Source organism: Mycetomoellerius zeteki, unplaced genomic scaffold (assembly GCF_001594055.1).
Source record: "Mycetomoellerius zeteki isolate Tzet28-1 unplaced genomic scaffold, Tzet1.0 scaffold20, whole genome shotgun sequence".
NCBI classification, from domain to species: Eukaryota; Metazoa; Arthropoda; class Insecta; order Hymenoptera; family Formicidae; genus Mycetomoellerius; species Mycetomoellerius zeteki.
In genome coordinates, this window is record NW_017256957.1 from 707,226 (window position 1) to 726,447 (window position 19,222).

The 19,222-nt window shown below is 36.6% G+C and overlaps 1 protein-coding gene across 8 annotated transcripts in view; it reads right to left on the bottom strand.

Annotated features, from left to right (window-relative positions):
- Positions 1–5,754: 5,754 nt before the first annotated feature.
- Positions 5,755–19,222, bottom strand: part of LOC108722335 (latrophilin Cirl) — a 470,896-nt gene continuing 457,428 nt past the window's right edge. For 3 of the 8 annotated variants that reach the window (XM_018447387.1, XM_018447385.1, XM_018447386.1), the window contains 4 exons: positions 18,349–18,517; positions 17,106–17,327; positions 10,480–10,677; positions 5,755–7,545 (listed from right to left, as the gene is read on the bottom strand). In XM_018447387.1, the coding sequence (XP_018302889.1) occupies positions 6,688–7,545; positions 10,480–10,677; positions 17,106–17,327; positions 18,349–18,517 (1,447 nt within the window). In that variant the 3' untranslated portion in view covers positions 5,755–6,687. Of the gene's footprint in view, positions 7,546–10,479; positions 10,678–16,921; positions 17,328–18,348; positions 18,518–19,222 lie in introns of those variants that run through there. The other 5 variants (XM_018447384.1, XM_018447388.1, XM_018447390.1 and 2 more) reach the window with 5 other exon arrangements.

The window sequence follows — 19,222 nt, forward strand, 5'->3', positions numbered from 1 at the left end:
AAAAAATAAGTATGAAATGAATATGAAGTAATTCACACGCGGTAAACTCGCGTTCTTCTCGCGTTCTTTCATTCATTCACTGCAAATCACAGTATGTACATGGGACGCAAGTATTACTTCATAAGAGGCTTCAAAATGTTTCGAATCTGTCGTGGAAGGCGGCGATAAGTCAGACAGAGGATGATTTTTAGCTTCGTCCGATTTCATCTTTTACACTCTGAAACGAAAGCTTATCCGCTAAGTATCTCACAAAACGAAGTTAGAAAACTTATGGAGGAGGAGTTCTAAGTGAAGGAGGTGGAGCGGATAATAAAGGATCGTTACGACGAAAGAAGAAACATTTCAATTGGAACGATCAATTAATCTGACGTCTGTTTCTCTCACTGTGGAAAAGCGGGGGAGGAGATAAAAAGAAGGAGTGAAAAAGAGAGTGGTCTCGGGAAGAGGGGTGGAGAGGGCGGAAGATATTTACATTTATAAAACAGCTAAGGATAAAACATGCACTGTACATCGTCTGTCCATGTTCGATTAACACCCACACGCATCCTCCCCTCATCCTTTAATCCTTTCTCGCGCAGCGATACACATGTGGACGAGTGTGCTCGACTATGTTTTGTCTTTCTTCCTTTTCAGTTTTTTTTACTCGAGACACCCAGATCGTAATTCGTAAAATCCAAAATTCGCTCACCGAACTCATTTTCAAACATAAAACTGTATCTTTTATAAGATTCGCTCTGAATATAATTTTACGTTGAAAGCGAGTCACAAGAGAGGCTTTAAATATGATTTTATATTTAAAACATCAGAATCTCACGGATCCTCTTCAAGAAAAACGAAAAAGACCGTTTTAAATATAACTCTTTATATTTAAAATAAATATAATAAATTCTAGCGAAAAGCGAAAAGGATCACTTTAAATAGAATTTCGCGTCCAAGATGGACTTTGCGAGTTTCGATCCCAACCGTCTCGTTTACCTCTCCGTCGTCGGCCTACTTTAGTGGAGTTTGTTATAAATATCCAACGATTACTTGGGCTCTTTAATATTTTACTTCCTTCGCTTAGTTTATTTACACATTACCTAATACGCGTTGGGACTTAAGTTAAGATCCGCCTTGCGCATCCTTCGCGCCGATAATACATAATAGCTCGTAATAGCTTCGCTACTTACTGATAAACTTAGCCTAGGTATGCTTTCTTTCCGCATCTATCGGTCATCATCTCAGGGTCTCTCGCATCCTCGCTCTCGGCTCTCTCGATCTCTCGCGCTCGCGCTCCACTTTACATTACAAGGTATTCCAACATGTACAAAGCCCTATTTACATTTATGTACATACGGTTCTCGCACTCGGAGTCCTTCGCGACATTGATAATGCTTCGCGTATACGTGTCCACGCGCGGTGTCCGTGTTCGTGCACGCGATGAAACTTCAGTCGGGACACTTCGAACTAGGACGCGTCTGGCCGCATTCTCGTCGCATGTTTCGGATTAAACGCGAGTGTGCTTGCCGTAACTTCATAGCGGCTAAGTTTAATTTTCTTCGCGCAAGATCGTCGTAGTTTTCACATTAAAGATGCGTCGAGAATACGGATTATTATCTCATCTGATACTGATCGACTTTCGAGCCTGTGACTCGGCCCTTGTTCTCTTCTTAGGCTCGCACGAACGTCAAACGGATGGAATGTGGATGTTTTCAACAATTATCTAGCAATTATATCTTTTAGTTGAGGATCACAATTCTCCCGGTTGTAAAAAATTATACACAAGCTATATATATACCTCTTTCGGTTTAATTGCTCTCGGGTAAATCAATCATGGTGAAACTTGAATTCTAAGCAGCTCGACTGAATCGTAATTGCAGTTTAAGAAATGATAAATCTTATAAGGAAATGCGGCGTTGAATCAAATTTGTTCGTAAAGGAATGTTGGCAACCTTATATATGTTGATTACACATATTAAAAGACTTTAAGTTACATAACGTTTTTTTCAAAGGCGACTATCCTGATACACTTGCCTGACGCAGGAAATCTCATAAAATTCTTTTGTACAACTGAATAATAATGCTTATACGTTTCAGAATATTCTTCGCAAAGATTTTCTTGATAAAAATTAATTTTTATATCTTTGGATATATTAATAAATTACTGGTAAGTAATATTAATAATGTTTTCCTTAAATAATAATTTTTCCGTGTTTTATTTAGTTTGATCTGTAAAAATTTATTTAAATTTTATTTTTATGATACATGTGTGATTTATATGGTTGCAGAGATTAAATTTATATATTCTACTTTTTCGCGAATTTCAATGAAAGTAAATATAAAGTCATCTCAGATAGCAATGTAATAATTCGGGATGCAATGTAATATATAATTTGGTCGTTCCAATTTAGAGCTCTTAGAATCTTATAGATTTTTAGTTAGCAAACAACGTCCGTAAAGACTATGCTATTTCTTGTATTAGATACTTGAAAAAATTTTTGCTGGACACATGTTTCAAAACGCCAGAATGAGCAATTATGTTTTACAATGCTCGGGACACATTTACACACTTAACATAGCTGGTACCCCTAACGCGATTATCACTGTTACAATTCTCCTACATGATGTTCTCATGAGCGAGAAATAAATCAAGCAACCACGAAATCGTGACATAGCGGACAAAGATACGTTGAACTTATCACACTCGCAATTTCTCTCTTAATTAAATTACTATTTTGTTATAATATAGATGAAGCAAATCAAAATGATTCTGTTAAATTAAATTCCAATTGAATTAAATCCTGAACTTTTTTTAAAACTTTTTTTTATATTAGAAACGAATTATGTCAATACAAAATATAAAATAAATGTTCAGATTTATAGAAAAATAAACATTCTCTCTTGCACAAGGAAATCGTAATTTAAGTATTTATAAGTATATTTAATTATTATAGCTATATTATATAGTCCACTCAACGTAATTTCATCCACAATGTACCACGTTAAGAAGACTATCGAAGCTCGCTTTCAATAGTCTCTTCACGAACATTGTCCGACGAAGATCCTCGTGGTTTTCGTCATTGAAGACGAGGGATAGTTGGAGAACGACAAAACTCCCACTCGACACAATTTCCGCTCGCGATATAAAACACTCGGGGATGACAAAAATAAATAGCGCGCGCGCGGGATCCCTTGGTTACACGATTAGCTTAGCTCACGCGTTCTCACGTACACATATACGGTTTTGTTTTAAAAAATAGTAAAAAACAGTGACTAAGTGTTTTCGCGCATTTTTCCACGTCGCTCGGGAAATCCGCTTGTATATCACTAATATTTACCCGCCCACTTACGATTCCTGGGCCCTTCTTAGCTTTTCTCTCACGCTTTCTCTCCCTTCACAATAATATAATATATCGTTACTGTGTGTGTATACATACATATACATACATATATATATATTTATTTATTCATTTTTATTTATAAAAATAACGTTCTGGGACTAAAACGCAACGTTCCAAAGCGGCGCGCGACAAGGAGCTGCCACATACGACTGATAAAGGCGCTCCAGCCATTGCCCCTCGATTTCTCCTTTGTTCTTCCCACATGGGAGGAAATCTAATTTCCGGCCATCAGCGCCGAGAACACGCTCGTTATTTGCTCGTCGAAACCAACCCGGCAAAAGCTCGTGCGAGGAACGCACCGTGTCAGAGTGAAGCCTCGCGCAGAATCGGCTTCAAAAAGAATATAAGCAAGTAGCTGCTTATATATTGAATTATAAATTGAAAAAAAAATTATAATAACGGGCATTTTCGTTGCAACAATTTATTAATTAAGATGCATTCCGGTTTATCTCAATTGAAAAAAAAGTATATTCGTATATAATCGAAATTATACATTTTCTGATAGTGAGTTTTGTTGAATTATCTCAAGTAAAGGAACGTTATAAGTTGACGGTTTATTAAATTTTAATAAATTATTTATGGTTTCGCATGAGGATACCAATTCATTTTTACACCTCCTTAGATTAAAAGCTTGAAAACTTAAAAAAATTACCGCATAAATCAAATTTCATCAATAAACACATCAACAATATGGAAGCATGAATATTTATAAAAAACAAGGACAAAATAATTTTATTATATTTCGACATTCATTATATTTAAAATATCTCTGTATTTTTTAGTTCTCCTTTATATAAAAAGCAATATTAATTTGTAATAATTTGTTGTGATTTTTCTTTTTAATATTTTATATAAAAAGTGAAAAAAACTACTCTTAAAACTGCAGAAAAATATTGAAAATAATTAAAATATCTTACGATGCTGTTTTACAAATATTGTTCATAAATTTTGCATAATGCGGTTATTCTGTACATTTATCAGGAGGCGCTGAAAAAGCAACGGATATCGTCACATGCGATGAGATTGTATGTTCCAGTCATATTACTTTATGTCACAATATAAAAAATTATGTTCGTTTATAAAAAGAAAAAAAAGAAAAGAAACTATCATTTGTTCATTAAATTCTAAAACATTAGACAACTTTCAATACTTCTTTTAATGTTAGGCGCGAAGTTATTACGTCGCCGCAGTAATCTCACCTTAGATTAAGATATCGAATCCTTTATTGAGCCATTGTCGATTCTGCGTAAGGATCGAGATACGGGCATGTTGACCCTCGGCTTGTCGACGATACCAGCGCATCGTTGACATTCGGCCGGCAGCGATATGTCTAGATCTATGTTACAACGTCTGCTTCTCTAGATTTGAGGGCCCACGCCGATTATCTACGCTTGAAAAGCTTTACATCGCCGAATACTTAACGGTATGTTGACTCGGAAGTGGCCGACAGGAAACGAGCTGGACGACTCGTTCGTCGCACTACGGCGGTACAAGAGATGACGTTAAACGACCGTATTAAACGCAGCTCGCCGTAACTAGATGTAAACGATACGTCATGTTATGATTTACCCGCGGTTTACACTCAACCACGGTGAGCCGTGTTTAACGCTACAATCAACACGACACCTAATATCGCCGAATGTGTGACAGCTGAGCCATCGGTGAATCTACTTACCGCACTGAATACCGGCTTACGATACGCGGTTTGTCGTGTCCCGTAACTCTCCCCCGACCCGTTTACAATCATGTGGTGATGATACAGGTCTGGGAAGGGTTGACGCAGATGTGCCGAGTATCACTCGATGCTCACGTAATATTTCCTCCCCCGAAGTCCGCCGCGCACGAGGATAGGATTCGATTCGATCTCGATAACACTGTTGTTGGATGTTATTGCTATACGAAGTGTATTGGATGAAATGATACCTACAGAAACGATGCGCAACGCGTATGCTTCCCGATTCGATCAACGAAATCATAACATATATTTTTCATATGTCACGTAAAACATATTTTGACATACGAATTATGAAAACTGGAAATCAACAATCAGCATACCTAGGAAGTTAGGAAATAAATATTCATAATTCTTTTTCTTTTTAAGAAAAGAATATCTATACATGTATATTAAAAAAAAAAGAAAACAAAAAACAATCTTTTATTTAAAAAAAAATTTAAACATGCAAACAAATAATGGCACTATGGCCATTTAAAAATCGAATGTAGATATTATTAAAATAAATAGAAAGAATTGATTAATCTGATAAAAAATTGCAGCGGTGAAGATATATATTGCAAATACTTTAAATTCCAAATAATAAAGTTTTTTTGTATTTCTATTGAAAGTGGCAGTTATTATTTTTGTAAGTTACAGTATCTGTGTCAAACAGAAGTTTAAAATTGATGTGTCGAATAATGTATGACAGACATTTTGCAAAAATTTCCACGAGCTGCTTTTTAACATCAAAACAATAAAACTTTGGTTCGTTACGCTCGTATGAAATCTACAAAAACATCGTACTTAAATCCAGAATATATCTTCTCGAAAGCCAATCTCCTCGCAATCGCTTCGGACTTCGCAAAAACTCTCGTCTTCATCAAGACTCGCTACGTTCTGATCTTTCTTCGCGCACTCGGTTCGCCAATTCCAAACGCCCGGCCACGACGGGCACGTCGTCGTCATCGTCGTCGTTGTCGTCGTCGTCGTCGTCGTCGTCGTCATCGTCGTCGTCGACTTAGCCTAAACGAGAGGTCCGCTACAATTGTTATACAGAGCCCGCGTCGCGGTGGTACGCATTCACGCACACATGTACACGATATATCTTAAGAGAAACGGGGCGTTCGTTGGACGTGACAGTCTTAGTTGGACGCCTACCGATCTCCGCATTCGTTCATTCTCTCTCATACTTCCATCCTTTCTCTCCCTCTCTCTCTCGCTCTCTCTTCGTCTCCGCTCGTTCGCGAGGAGACGTCTGATCAAAATTCCACCTGAACGGAGACAAGAGCGGCGTTCTCTAGAACGCTCGCGATACGTCGATTATGGCTAAAACGCGACGACCTGAATCAAGACACCGTCGCGCTTACGCTTGAGCTAAAAAGCGGCACGTTCGTCTCCCGCGTGTCCCCCTCGGTTATTATTCTCTTCAGGAACGAATCGTCGATACCATCACCACCGTCACCTCCATCACCACCACGTAGTCCCGGACCAGACAATTTACGCTGTTCTGGCTGGTCGGCGTCACCATCTCCTAGACGAATTCGTCGTTTTTTCGCGAGGGGACGAGAGAGGTTCCCCGGCCCAGGTCGGAACCTAACACTCGCTGTAGGACGGCGGCGGCATACCGCGACCCGTGTACATGTCCGTCTGCGGCTGTAAGTGACAGACGACGGTGTGCCCGTCCAGCACGGCCACCGTCCGCGTGTGGTCCTGCTGTGGCGGCATGCCGTATGCTGCCGGTAACCGCGGCAGATCCCCAAGCTCGTACCTGGCCTGCTGCCGGCGCAGTTTCTCCCAACAGGCGTTCAGGGTTCGTTCCACCCCGTACTCCGTCGAGTCGTAATGCGTGAGATTACCGCCGCCACCGACACTACCGCCGCGTTCCGTCATCGTCTGGCCGTAGTGCACCAGGTTGCGATCGGTGGCGGGCGAGTACGGAATCAGCGGTCGATGATCGCCGTAGCTCCTGGACGACTGCCTGCTCATATCGCTCTGTCGACGGCCGTCCTCGTCGGACATATCTGATACCTGGATCTCGCCAGCGCCGACGATACCGCCGATTCCACCGCTGATGCCACCGTTACCGCTGCCGTTCCCACCGCCACCACCACCGCCGCCACCACGCTCGATCTCCTCGTACACTGGATCATCCTCGTTGGCAAGACCGCGCGGCAAATGTACGTGCTGGCCGTGGTGACCGTGCAGTTGATGATGCCCGGCGATGCCGCCATTGCCTCGACCGTCTACGATTTCGGTATACGTATGGTTGTATGGCATCGCGGCACGTCTACCGCCGATCGTCCTGGTACCGGTGTTCATTTCGCTTGCATCATTCGGCCCGCGTCTTCTACCAGAGTGGCCGAGCGTCAGGGTGTTGTGCGTCCGCGGGGAATCCTCCTGCTCGGAGCCGCCATGTCCGGAATCGCGGGAGTAAGACTTAAAAGAAATGTTCTGTGAAATACTTGACGTTAGAATGAAAAGTTTGTGCATGAAACAACGAGGATGATAGAATACGTTCAGCATTTCCGCATATTTATTAATTAAATTCCGAATTCTATGCGTTGAAATAATTTTTGATTTTAAAAATATATAACACATGAAGGGCAACAATGCATATCTGACAATGAATGTGAAACATGAACCATGTCTTAGATAAACCAACAATAATTTTTATGAATGAATGCTGATATAATTATTATATGGAAAAAAATAAAACTTTGAAAATTATATAAATAATTACATTTAATAATATAATTTATCACTATATAGGTACCATTAATCATTTAAATGGAACTATCGGACGCGAAGGTGTACAACTGAGCCGTTTATTTTACCATTCGATTGATGGATTGATAAAAAATGTTGAAAATATCTTCAAATACTTGCATTTAATGAATCGTAAATTGACTTTTAACGTGTTTTATCTACACAGCGTACATTTGATTTACTTAAATTATTTAAGTTGTATATCAATTGTATGCCAATCTCACAAAAGATGTTTGTTAAAATAGATACAATATATTTTAATCTCTCCATCGCTTTAACTCTATTTATCTTAATTATATTTAACTCGCGCTACTTTCAAATGAAACGGCTCAATTGATGATCGCGCATGCATGAGAGGAGAGACGAGCGAGAGAATTCCACTCGCGTTATATGAGGACCGTATTTCACGGTTAATCATCCTCCTCTCTTCATTGTGCAGCCAAAAAAAAATAATACACAACGTAAACCAAGGCACACAAGATGAGCTACATACAATTCATGACAGGATAAATGGAGCACTGTGTTCTGATATAAAACGTCATAACCGTGTATTCACATTTGTTCCCGCGCGCATTACAATAAGAAAAAAAGAGAAAGGGACAGGGGCAGGTACCGGAACGTGGCTTATTCCACAACATCTCCGTCTCTTCTGCTTTTACTTTAGCCAACGCTCATCAATCACCAAGTTTTGCTATATCGGGATAACTTAACGAGCGTCATTAAAAGTAAAAGTATAAAAGAGATATGGGTAATTCTCAAAAAATCGGAATTTTTATGTCCCACACTTTTTAAATACATTTAAATATGTTAAAATATATCCAATTTTCATCACAGAGAAAGATTATAACTGAAAGATTATAATTTATATAGGCAATCAATAAAGTCTCCCCCCCTCCCCTAAAGTATTTATCATACTTCGAGTTTATTATTTTTACTAAGATTCGTTTAATGTAATATGAATATAATCTTGGTATTCATCAACTTGCTTTTTAATATTAGAATGAAATATTAATTCAGTTTAGATCAATTATTCACATTTAATCTCAAAATTCTTAATTACTCTGATCTCATTTTTCTGGTTTCCCTTGTCAAAAAGTATGAGGAAATTAAGAGATGTATCCAGGGGGCTGATGAAAAATGTTTATGTCTATTATATTTAAATATAGAGATTTTACATATTGTATTTCATAATATCATTTATTTTTATCATTATATTGTCATCATATTATTTATTTGTCTAGCTGATTTTATAACTAAAACTAACATGGTCCCATGGAATTTTAAGCTTATTACATCCCATAATTCAATGAAAAAGTGTGTGGATAAAATTACTATCAAATAATTCCTATTTTTTGAGAATCCCTCATATTAATACAATACTTACTGCATTAAAAAAAAGAGTTTAAGTACGAGAATGAAAAAAATCTTAATAAATATATGTCAATAATTAAACCTCTTTCCATTTACATAGATAAAGGAGTTGATTTATGTTTCAATAATTTATGCGATAAGTTAAATCTTTTTTATATAGATATCATAATAGCAAATATAATATCATTTTTCTTTCGATATGTGTAATCCATATCTTGGTATTGAAACAGACATCATTCTATAACTCAAAAGTGGAAGGATAGATAATCATATTTAGACAAAAGATTTGTTTTTATCGGTTGTTTCAATTGGTGTGTCAACAGAAAAAGATTGAGGGAAGACGGAGGTTTATAGCACAAGCTATGTCGCAAACATGAAAAATAATCACACTTTACACGTCAACAAAGTGTATCCGCATCGCCATGCTCAATATTCGGATCAGGTTCACTCCTAGGATGCGTAAGGGTGACTAGATGCTGTGCATGAGTGAAAAGTAATACCGCACACCATGCAGAAATAAAAGAGAGAGACCAAAAGATATACGGTGAACTGGAGACGGCTCTAATTTTAGCGAAAATAAATTTTGGCAAAAATATTATATTTTCAAGCAAGACTTTTACAACAAATATTTTCGTTGAAATCTTAATATTTCCGGAAATATTAAGGCGATAATTAGTACGATCCTCACAAGAGACAGCTACATACTCGCAGATACGAGAATAGCGATTTTCGAAGTATTTGTAAACGCGTGGATTATGTACTCGATTAGGGTACTTCTCATAAATGTAAGATCCTTGCAAATACAAAGACCATGGTTGAGTTTTGTAAATGCAAACTGCTTGCTGACGTGAAGATCGCACTTAGAATATTATCAATGCCAAAGCAGCGGTTTAGGAAATCCTTACAAACATACGGACTGTAATATCAGTGAGAGGTTTGCAAATATACGAAGCTACAATTTCGAATCGCGCCGTAGTGCGATGATGTTACTTTGGTATATATTATTCAAGAAGATTACTACTTAAAACAATTTAAGTCAATTTTACACTAAATTATACAAATTTTAAAATATTTAAATATGATACAAACGTAATCTGTTAATCTTTGAGGATTAAATAAAAGTGTTTTATATCTTTTGCCAAGATGTAATGAATGTAAAAGTTTAAACGATCGCGAAGTTCATCTTACAATAGAGCCGTCCCCGAGGTTGAGAAACACAGCGAGCGAATTTAGCGGTGAATTAGTTACCTTCCACATGAGGTTTTTGTTAAGGTGGCCCCAAGTGGCGGTGGCAGATTTGGGGATATTGGGAGCTGAGGGTAAGAAGGCGTGACGTGCGTACGGCAGGGTGGCCACGATGTGAGCCTCGGTCGAGGCGGGTTCACCTGGCACCGTTACTGCCGGCTGCCTATCGACTATCGCCCAGCTTCGACCGGATACCAAGTACTGCAAAAGCAACCAATCCGCCGTTCCCCCTTAACCCTTCGTTTACTGATGGGCAGGGCCAGCCTTGTCAGTGTTGCTCGTGATTTAGTGTATACGTGTAGGAATGGATGGACTATTCTCTGGATAATTATCCCATGCGTAATCATCGACCGAAAAAATCGACGTATTACTCTAAATGATTAAAATATTTACGTAGATTCAATGTAGCTGATTCGTGTCAGTAAACAAAGGGTTTCTAAGCTAAAAATCGCACTGATTTGGAGAACAATTCCGCTTCACCAGAATTGTAGAAAAGGAAACTGGATGAATATGTTATGATGTAGAAACTATGGATTAAAGAATTGAAGAATTTGCTATTTCTTTGAGAGAGTTTATTCTTGAACAGAATTTATACCCCTATATTGTTTGTTTTAACCGTTTCAATTCTGTGAATTCTAATCAAAGCAATATTCATTATCGAAAATTTAAATTTCTTTAATTAAAAAATAAATATTATTTTTTATATTTTAGGTAGAAAAGAATATCGATTTAATCTTTAGTTATCCAAATATGAAATACTGATTAATATATATTAATGATTAAGAAATTAAAAAGTTAAAAAAAATGATATTTAACACTAACGTTATTAACAAAAAAATACTGCTCTCTCTATTCTTGTTCATAAATACATCGTAAACGTAGTACAAGTAGAAATTAAGCCGGAAACACCTTAAGCTCTTCGATCGATGAAGCAACGGGACAAAAGAGACCTCGTGCACCAATTAGGATACATAATTGTGTGCATACGGGGAGAAGTGGCGCGTAGATTTCGCGCGACACGAGCAGACACGAGGGAGATATGGATACATCCAGCGGTATCTCGCGCGACGTGCGGTACCGGAAGCGGAACGGATTTAACTCGTGCAGGAGCAAATCTACGACGTAGCGCTCTGAGATACGCGACGTCGGCACGCACGCTAAAGGCTTTTCCTTGGACACATCGCGACCTCCTTCCCTTCAGCGGACGAGAGTTTGTTGCGCAAGAACGACATGTGATTGCACTTGTTTCGAGATCCTATAGGGACGGGTCACGCGATGGCTACAGCCGGACTTCCGGTCCGAACAAAACCTACGACCTGCAGTTCTAACACAAGTCGAAAAAGAGCGCTGCACGATATCTTTCGTTTGGATGACTCGTCTTCGTAATGTAAAGAAAACGACGAAAAAGTCAAAGAAGTTCTTCACACAAGGAATTAAATCATCTGATATTTTAATTTCAAAAATTAATTCGAGAGGGATAGATAATAAATTAAGATTGTTTTATACTGAATTTTTTAAATCCATACGTGATTGTGGATGGAGATTTTCGACGACAAACTAGTCCTTATTGTTTGAGAATAATTTTTCTATAATCTACTTCCCCTCATTGCGTGAATATGCGAACTGACAATAATCAGCAAAACGCATCCAACAGATAAGGAATAAAGAGAGAAAAAGAGCGAAAGTGGCCGGTGAATGAGCATGTGTGATGCGGTGAAGGTGTGACAGATGTAACGGATTGGTTCACGCGGATTTTCCTCGCCTGTACCTTTCTTTTTTTTCCCCTTCATTTTCCATTAAGTGACTGATCGTGTGGGTGAGTGCCTGAGCGAGCATTTGAGCGCCTTTAATCCTTCACACTTGAAACACAAATCCGATTACAGTTCTTTCTTGTTTTCATTATTATCACAATTATTAAATTTAATTTTTATAAAATTTGTATGAAATTAATTAAATTTATAGCTTGAACCTTCAGAACATCGCTTTTTAATAATACATGATAAAAAGCAATTTTTTTTAACAAACTGCAGAACGATGTTGCTCTCTTAAGTCGATATACAAATGCATTAATAAATATAATTTCGTAACGGTCTGTCAGTCAATCGGTATGACAAGTGTAAAGGATTAAACATATGTTTTTCAGCATGTGAAACACTTCGGCAAGACTTCAACGGAAAACGCAAAAAATTTTGCGTAAACAGTTGCATGTTGTAAGTGCAACGTAATGATCGTTATGCGTGAGCATTCATATTTTCAAGAAAACGTTTTCCATCAATCGCCTGTTTATGGGAGGAAAAAACCATTTAATTACTCGAAGCGCGTTCAGGCGGAATACGGAAGTGCCATGAAGTGCAAGAGAACAAATAGACGTGAAATGCGACGTGTAAGTGCTTGCATAGAGTGCATCCCTTCGTACTCCGCCCTTCGCGTGTCTAGTTGGAATTAAGTCCACTAGTACATTACGAATCTTTCTAAACGTATACCTTCCCCATCGTCGACGGAAGTTCGTTTGTTTAAATTCCTTCGTCGTGAACAATCTGGTTGACAATGCGAATAAGGTAGCACAGATAATTACTAAAATTAAAGTAAGTTTTTACACAAGGTTGTCGCGACAAATATCAAGAGTCTCTGATTATTTCAATCTTTACTTCTCTCAACTTTTTATATTCTAAGAAATTTTATCTTTTACGAATTTTTAAATTGTACAGAAAAAAAATTACGTCTCTCCCATAAAAAAAGATATTTATAAAAATATAATTTATATATATTACTTTAAATGTTAAATTTATATATTTATAATAAAAATTTATATATTTATAATAAATTGATAAGATAATTTTCTTAAAACTATAACCAACATAAATAAGATTATATTATAGTAATTTGCTTCAAATATTGTAGCTCTAATAAAAACGAGTAATCATCATTTTGCTGATTAAATAAAACTCGTCTAAATATATCAAATATGATGAGCAAAAGGATTAATGACAGAAGGCAATATAAAGGAAACACGATTACGAGGATGGTCGTAAATCAATGATTACGCGAGTGTATCTGATATTATTCCACGCATATTCGAAATTATTTCTACTGTGATTAGAAGAAAGGCAGTAACTGACAAGTCAAATTTATGTCTGTATATTTACTCAGCTCTTTTCATCATATTATAATTATTTTGTCAGCATGTTTTTATAAATTAAAAATATGCAAACGTCTTTTTAATAAATCAAATTAGTTAAATTAATCTTAAATTAGTTTAGAAATTAAAAGAGAGATGTAATGAAACATTTTTTTTTAATTCTGTCAATAATATCTATTTAATTAATTTTATTTAAATACTTGTCACATCATTCGGTATAAAAATTTAATTCGTTTACTAATATTAAACTATCTATTATTTAATTTGACTTACCATATTATTTCAACTGCAGCTATACAATTGCCTGTGTAAAATACTTGTTTCAGTAAAATTATATCACTTACTGCCTTTTATCTGATCACAGATTTCATTGATGATCCGGAAGGTCTGAAATAAACGATGAATCGCGCAAAATCGCGCTCTTCATACTGAGAAAGGGAGCGGGCTGGGGCATAAGAGGGTACAAAGTAGCCAGCAACCGCATTACACCAAACCCCGAAGCCAGATAAGAAGCACGGAAATCACCACTGTTAGTAGGAAGTCTTGCGGGCGAGCGTGCTCGCGAGAGTGCGAATTCGAATGTTCGTGCTGTGCCTGCCTCCCGCGCGTTATTTACAGAATGGGGACGTCGAGTCATTATCGAATCGATAATCTGGAAGCGACATCTCTTCAGTCGAATTTATTTACCAAAAAGAGAAATATATATTTGTTTCTAAGATTCTTTAATTTTAAAAGAGAGTTTAAAAATTCTTTACAGAAGAATTATTTAAACTAGCTTTGTGAGAAATAAAACTGGAACCACTAAATAGAATGATACTTGATTGTAAAGGCTACGACACACAAGTTTTAAAAAATAAAAATGATAATTTAATTATTGAAAATAAAAATATGGAAATGGTTTTCTCGTTATCAGTCTGACCTGAATCTGTTCTAATCAATGTAATAATAGTAAATATGACAAATGTATTTATTGTCATGCAGTCGGCATGACTCATTTCCGATTTACAAACAAAATGTATTTACGTTTCTGGACAACTCGAAACTAATTAAGCTAATAAACGATACTTCTAATTTATTCGAGTTACTTGAAATAATTTGGTATTCAAAATCCTATAAAAATTGTTACTTTGATATTTTAAATAAAGAACGCCAGATGAGAGACACTTTCTTAATTGGAAGTATAACAGGTCGTATTAACAAGGTGCTCGAATTAAATTGAGCTCAACAAAAAGAACCGAATCTTATTTATTCTTTTAACGAGCACAAAATAATGTACGAAATGTACAAAACAATGGCTTACTTCAAGAATTTCAACATGAAAGTTATTATGTGGAATAATCCATGAGGAAAACTTAATGCAAAAATATGTCATTTTATAAAATTGTATAATTAGAAAAAGAAGAAAATTTTACAGATTTTATCAAATTTCAAACTTATCATTTCTCTGTTAAAATTTAAATAATAAATGGATATTAGTTTATATAAAGAATAATTTAATTTTTAGAAATTGAAGAATATATATGTATATATATATATATATAAATATACATATTGCATCGCGAAATGAATTTTACATTACAAATAGAATGCTATAAAAAAATTTTAATTTTAAAATAATATTAAAAATATAAAAATGAAAAGAGCTTGTGCTTAAATTTGTATTTTCGTATTTTCGAAATTTTTTTATTTTCATTTTTAACATTAGTGTGTTTTCCTCTGACTGACGTTTTCCTACAAACTGTCCTATAACAGTATACACGAGCACATTCAATAATCTCTCTTCCAAATACATTTTTTGTTTCGCCAGTTTCTCTGTCTCTCTTTCTCTCTCTCCTTCTCACTCTATTTTTGTCGGCCAATTCTCTTCGACTCTCTGAACGCGACAGGGTCGAAAGAGCTGAACGGTTCGTTAAATGCCTTTTAGTTCGCCGTTTTGCGAGTCAGTTTTTGAAGTGACTTGCTGATAACACCAAAAAAGCTTTCAGGTTCATGTCGGTTTCGAGCGTTAAAACCGAATGTACACTTATTAAACATTATTTAGAAATATACGCTTTAAAACGTAATAATCTGACATACTCACAGAAAATCTAAATCTCTGTAAATTAATTTCTATGATATACAAAAATTATTTTTAAAGAATAAAATTATTAACTATAAAGTTACAATCGTGGCAAATTAACTTTATATATAAATTAAAAAATTTTTAAGTAAAAACGAATATTTATTCGAAAGTTTACGATTACAAATAATTTCTAAGGGAAAAATCAATAAGTGTATACTAGGCTTTATTTGTAAAAATAATCAAATAAACTAGCAGGACCGTCTACTTTACATACATCCTGCAACAAATTTAATGTAATATATTAAGAAAAGAGAAAAATTAATGAAGCGTTACGCTTCAATTTAAATTCTGTTATTTGATTGTTAAATCTAATACATCATAAGCATGAAATCGGGAACCAAGTAACTACATTTAGCGTTAAATGCGTGACGAACCAAGATCTATTTACACACGCTGAAAGGATCAAGAGAGACAGACAGAAACTGTAATTCACGCTGAGAGACAATTAACCGTAGCAACCTTTCAATTGTGAAGGGGCAAGTTTAAAGGAAGGCAGGCTGAGTTCTGAGCGACAGGCAAAAAGTGAACGATAATAATTAATTATAGACGGATCATACTTGTGTTACTCATAATCATACTAAAGGAAAGCGAGAAAAGAATATATAGAAAAAAGTCAGAAACAGAGAGAGAAATGCAATTTATCAATACTCAGAAATCTGAGTATCAATCATTTTGATCCTATCATGTACAAATTATTATATATGCTAGTCTGACTTGTATATACAATGCCAGAAAACGTTAGATTTTAATTGACGTACTTCAGAGATTGATCAAGTATTGCACCGTCATTGCTGTACTATAAAAAAAGTAAAAGTAGAGGAGGAAGACGCACGTTCCCCTTTCGGACTCCTACAATTCCAGTGTTTCGATTGTGCCATGGATAAAACACAGTAACCAATATTCTTATAAAAATAAAAATGTTCTAATTTTTACAAATACTATGTCGTTCTATATCATACTACTAGTTTGCATATATATTAAGCGAAATAAAAGGAAACGTGACAAGTCAAGAGTCAGTTTGATCAAAACGACGTAGTGTCTGTAAAAGTTGTGAACATATGGGACTAAAATTAGATCTCGATTTTCATAAGTAATATCGATCACTATGATCCCGCAGGGCGATTACTCCATTTCGCTTCGTTATCCGTGTGTCTCGGTTTGGTGTATAAGCGGCGTTTGGATACCTTGCTGAGCGGGATGCCTATTGTGGTTGCTAGGTGCCATCATGTGCATCTGGTGTGCCCCGACCGGCGACCTCAGCGACAGATTGTTCAGGTTCACGTTTATCGAAAGATTCGTATTGTTACAGGTGGTGGTCAGGTTGTTGTGATTGTTCGGCGGTGACGTGGCGCCGGCGTTGGTACCCACATTGGTGGCTGCATGAGGCGACAGTCCGGAGCTGTCAGTGGTAGGAGCCGAGGGGTTCGACGAGGTGTTGTGCGAGGCGAAGTCCTTGCCACCGTTGGCACCGCCGGTGCCGCCGGTGCCGCCAGTGGAGCCAGCCGAGCCGCCTGTCACAGTCTTCGAGCACCTTAGGCACTTCGGCAACCAAGAATGACGACGCACGAACTTTCGGTACTCCTTCCTCACCTGCAAGAGCAAAGCAGAGCCCGCCCGACCCAACGAAACGAGTTTAACGGTGCGAGAAAGAACTAAAGGCTTGTGCGAGACAGCGTGCAGATGCGTTATGTGCATCTCTGCGAGTCTGATACATGGACATTGCAGACCGCAGGCTGCAGACGGCCTCGTGACGAATAGCCGTGATACGCGACTAAAATTTGTCATTAGTAAAATAAAGAAAGAATTATGCTTTTTTAAATTTTATTCAGTTTGCGTCCTTTTGTCATCTTTAGGTAAAATTCAGGAAGCCGTCTGCGATTATTTGTGAAAACGTTGTGCGATCTAAATTCGCAGGCTCGAAATTATAGTGCCGGTTTAACTAGAAATAAAAAAAATATCGGTGCTTCTCGCGATGATAACAAAAAAAGTTCTCAAATTCTTGAGAAAATTATAATGAGCCCACTACGGGTGACAAAAATACGCAAAGTAAAAGCCAGTAACTTGTATTGCGCTTTATTAGACTTTATTGTACAGCGCTTCGTTAGACAAATCATCTCCATGTTCTGATTTTCATGAACAAAACAATACGACGCTAACATGATGATAATTATTCCAGTAATCTTAATTAATATCAATCGTGATCGACATATTAAACTTAAGCACTAGAAAAAATTCTTCGAATTTTAAGTTAATATAAAAATTAATACAGAAGTGAGAATGATTTATAAAAAATTATCACAACTCATTGCATAATCTCATTCTAAAGAAATATAAAGTTCACATAGTTTTATAAACAACAATGTAACATTTTATTACAAATCATTTGTAAAAAAATATGTAATAAAATTGATTAGGTTTTACGGGAAGCGTATCGATGCAAAATTATTTTTATAAAAAATTACGCGGTATCACTCTTAAGTAAAAATTATTACATATTTTACGAATAATTTCGGATTTTGTTGTTTGTATCTCTCTCTCCGGGAACATCTGGCGATGTTGCCAGAATAGTCTAAATCAAGGCGGACTTCTGTGCCCCGACGTATTCCCTTACCTTCTCGTTCTGTACGCAATGGAACACAAAGATAAACAGCCCCTGGAGACTATTCAATACGGTGAAGATGTACGCCATCACGACGGATTCTTGGTTTAAGTAGAGAAGCCCGAACGTCCAGGTCAGACCTAGTAGAAACACCAGCACGATAGCGCCCCGCAGCCAGGCCCTGATCAGAAGATACGGAATAATAAATTACAGGAGAACAACCAGCCAAGTTTCTGTTGTACAATACAAATCGCGATGGCGGCGCTTAAAGGGGATCAACATATTGTCGCGTGAGCGCTCCGATGGAACATGATTTTCGCGGAAGAAACGAAATCTCGTAAAGCGTCATATTTGAGGAAACTTCGGATTGATTAAGCTATTTAAATTCATTCTCTTTTCTAAATTCACTTCACTTCACTTCAGCGAGTTAATAAAAAACTTAAACTGACACGTGGATTCGATAATCTTTGATAAAAATAAGAGGATATTTTCTGCAGCTCGAAGGACGAACGAAGAAAATGTTATTAGTACAAACACGATAACTTTATAGATTTCCAATTTTTCGCTACAATCTTGCAACACTGTATTCGTTATAATTCAACACTAATTGAATTGATTACAAGTTGTAACGTCGCAATCCACTAAATTTGGAAAATTCATACATAAAAAAGAAATTTATAAGGAGAAAAAAATTCATTTATTTCATTTTTAAAATAGCAGTAACTTTCATTTTCTTTTCTAAATTATTTACCACTCATAGAAAAAAATATAAGGATTGCAGCCGATCGATCCCAGGCTTTCTCAGTCGATAATAAAATATGGTTTATGTTTTAATGCTTGACATTAGTATTATGATGTTGAAGAGAAAAAAATAGTGCAACCGTCA